We start from the raw sequence: 2,709 nt of genomic DNA, 5'->3' as shown, positions 1-2,709 counted from the left end.
CTGTCATGATTCATGCAGCTATTATTTCATCCAAATGAAAAATGGAGAACAGATAAGCAGATCATGGCTTGTCTACAGTGAAAAGAAGGACTGGCAGATAGTTATTAGTTACTCAATCAGTCAGTCAGTCAGTTAGTTAGTTAGTTAGTTAGTCAGTTAGTTAGTTAGTTAGTCAGTTAGTTAGTCGGTTAGTTAGTTACTCAGTCAGTCAGTCTATTTTATTCCAGTAATGCTCCTCTGATGTAAACAGAACAGTTAGAAAGCGGAAGTGTGGTGATCACGTGCTCACCACCTCCGCCCAGTCAGCTGAGCAGATCGCAGTCACGTGACCAGCAGAGCGGAAAGGCTGGTGAGCAGTTAGAGCTACAGCTGCTGTTGTTTTAGACTTTAACAGAGTAGATTCTGTGCTTTTAAGATCTATCGACCTCTTTGAAGCTCCATGGCGGCGGCAGGACGCCGGAACTCTTCCGGTAAAATGTTTATTTACTTTCATCTCTGCTCACGCGCCTCTTTGTTTCTGCCTGTTTGCTGTTCAGGAAAAAGATCAACCTGTTTTATCTTGATTTAGTTTCTGAAATGTTGGAGGAAAACTTTGTTTAATCTGCTGTAGATCCCAACAAACCTTCAGTTTGATCTCACTGTTTCTATCATCATCATCATCATCATCATCATCAGGCTGTAAAGGAGGAATAATCAATGGATCATTATTTATACATAAAACTTATTAGTTCATGAATTTAGCTTTAATCAGTAAAAACAACAGTGAATTCTGAAATCTGAATATGTTTGGACTTTTCCTTTAAACTGGAAAACAGGCAGAGTTGGATTATTAGAGCTGAAAAGCCGATAAATGCATCCAGGAAGCAGCTGCTGACGTTTTACACACAGAGTGACGTCAGCTTGGGTTTCCCCCATAAACTGACCATCAGTGGCTTTAATAACAGGCTCACCTGATGTAATAACAGCCACTGCTGCATTTACTGTCTGACTAACTGCAAACATGGCGACTTTCTGCAGGTTTTACTAATCCAGGCTGCTGGATAATCCAGACATGTGATTCTGTTCATGCAGAATAATTGCTCCCTTAAGCTGCTCTGTTGGTTTTTCCTTCAAGTGATTTTAATTGGCCTCATTTTCATTTCAGATGGAAAAGTCTGCTTGAAAACTAGAAGCAGAGTTTCCTCCTGCTGCTACCGCTTTTAACTCATTTAATTATTCTCGAAGAAGATTAATAATTAGTATAAATTAACCCTCTTCCAACACGGCCTTCCTACGTTGACCTTTGAGTTAAATCAGCAGCTGCTGGTAAATGTTATGCTGTTAAAATGTTATATTGGAGGTTAAATGGTTAAACATTGCTGAACAGTAAGTAAAGTGTCTCTAACCTTCAGTATCTCTAAGATCACACTGCTGTGACATGTTTGTGCTTCCTGGTATCTCTTTAAATTCCTGCTCTCTCCTTCGGGTTTGAACCTGAGTGAAAAACCTCCATCTGTCATAAGAACTCCTCTCCTTTGAGCAGCTTCCTCGGCCTTCTTTTGTTTCCTGTCTTCACTTTTCCTCTCAAGACCAGATTAGTTCAGACTTTATGAAATCGGACATTTTTGCAATCAGAAACTCTTTCTTCCTTTTTTCTTCCTTCAGTTTGAGGCATTTATTCGTTATTACAGCGTTTTGTTTGTTTGTCTTTGAAGGTGAAATGTTCTGGGCTCCGTGGGGCGATAATAGAAAGTGCTTCTAATAGTAACTTCTTCCTCCTCAGGAAGCAGGTTCTTCCTCAGAGTGAACTCTTACCGATGGTTATGGTGCGTTCACTGACCCCCTGATTGTAAACATCATTTAGTAAAGCTGGGATCCTTTTAGCTTAACCCTTTAAAGCCAAGTGGATCATGTGTGACGCATGAGTTTTTGAAACTTCATCATCATCATCTGCATCATCATCATCATCGGGATGTTTTTGTTTTGAAACATTGATTTAAATATTCAGACACATGCAGTGAACATAAAATGTATAAAAGATTATACCCACTAGCCTAATGTATCAAATCTGATGCAAATAAATGATGTAATTTAACTTATTCAACGTTTTTTTAGAAAGTTTAACGACATCCTGATTTATTTACAATAATTTCATGGTTCAGGATTTAAAGGGTTAAATGTTCGGGATAAATCTGGACGACCGGAGAGAAATAAACTCACTGCTAAAGTTTGGCTGAAACAAACTAAACTGTGTTTCTGAACCAGATTCATCCATAAAACAAAGAAATGCTGTTTAGGATAAAAACATGGCTGAAGGTTCATTCTGTGGCGTTTGGTTCTATGACGGTTCTACGATACTAAAGCTTTGGTTTATTATGTTTATTTAACTAATTAAATATGTGTTAATGGGTGATGGTCTAGACCAGTGGTCACCAGTTAAAAACCATCGGGGTCCCAATAAAGAAAATCATCAACCAGTAAAGATCTGGAGACATTTTTAATTATAATCTGTTACTTTAAACAGAATTTAACACGGATATGAAATCAGGTTTTTATGCCTCTATGTTATACATTGAATCTTTAAATAAGAAAATATATTAAAACATTATTTTTTAACATTTTAAAATCTGAAGTGTTGTTTTTAAGTAGAGATAAAAAATCGTTCAGTTTGGTTTATAGATAATTTCCTGATTCCCATATTTTCTCAAACCCCTGAACTGATGGTTTGTT

The 2,709-nt window shown here is 37.3% G+C and overlaps 1 protein-coding gene across 1 annotated transcript in view; it reads left to right on the top strand.

Moving 5' to 3' along the window:
• Positions 1-326: 326 nt before the first annotated feature.
• Positions 327-2,709, top strand: part of LOC107102757 (mucolipin-1-like) — a 21,510-nt gene continuing 19,127 nt past the window's right edge. Inside the window, exon 1 of the mRNA XM_015402178.1 lies at positions 327-470. Coding sequence (XP_015257664.1) covers positions 440-470 — 31 coding nt within the window. The 5' untranslated portion in view covers positions 327-439. The remainder of the gene's footprint in view (positions 471-2,709) is intronic.

The sequence above is a fragment of the Cyprinodon variegatus genome, unplaced genomic scaffold, assembly GCF_000732505.1.
Source record: "Cyprinodon variegatus isolate N-32 unplaced genomic scaffold, C_variegatus-1.0 Scaffold1312, whole genome shotgun sequence".
Lineage (NCBI taxonomy): Eukaryota > Metazoa > Chordata > Actinopteri > Cyprinodontiformes > Cyprinodontidae > Cyprinodon > Cyprinodon variegatus.
The sequence above is the reverse complement of the archived record's forward strand: the minus strand, read 5'-3'. Positions and strand labels throughout refer to the sequence as shown.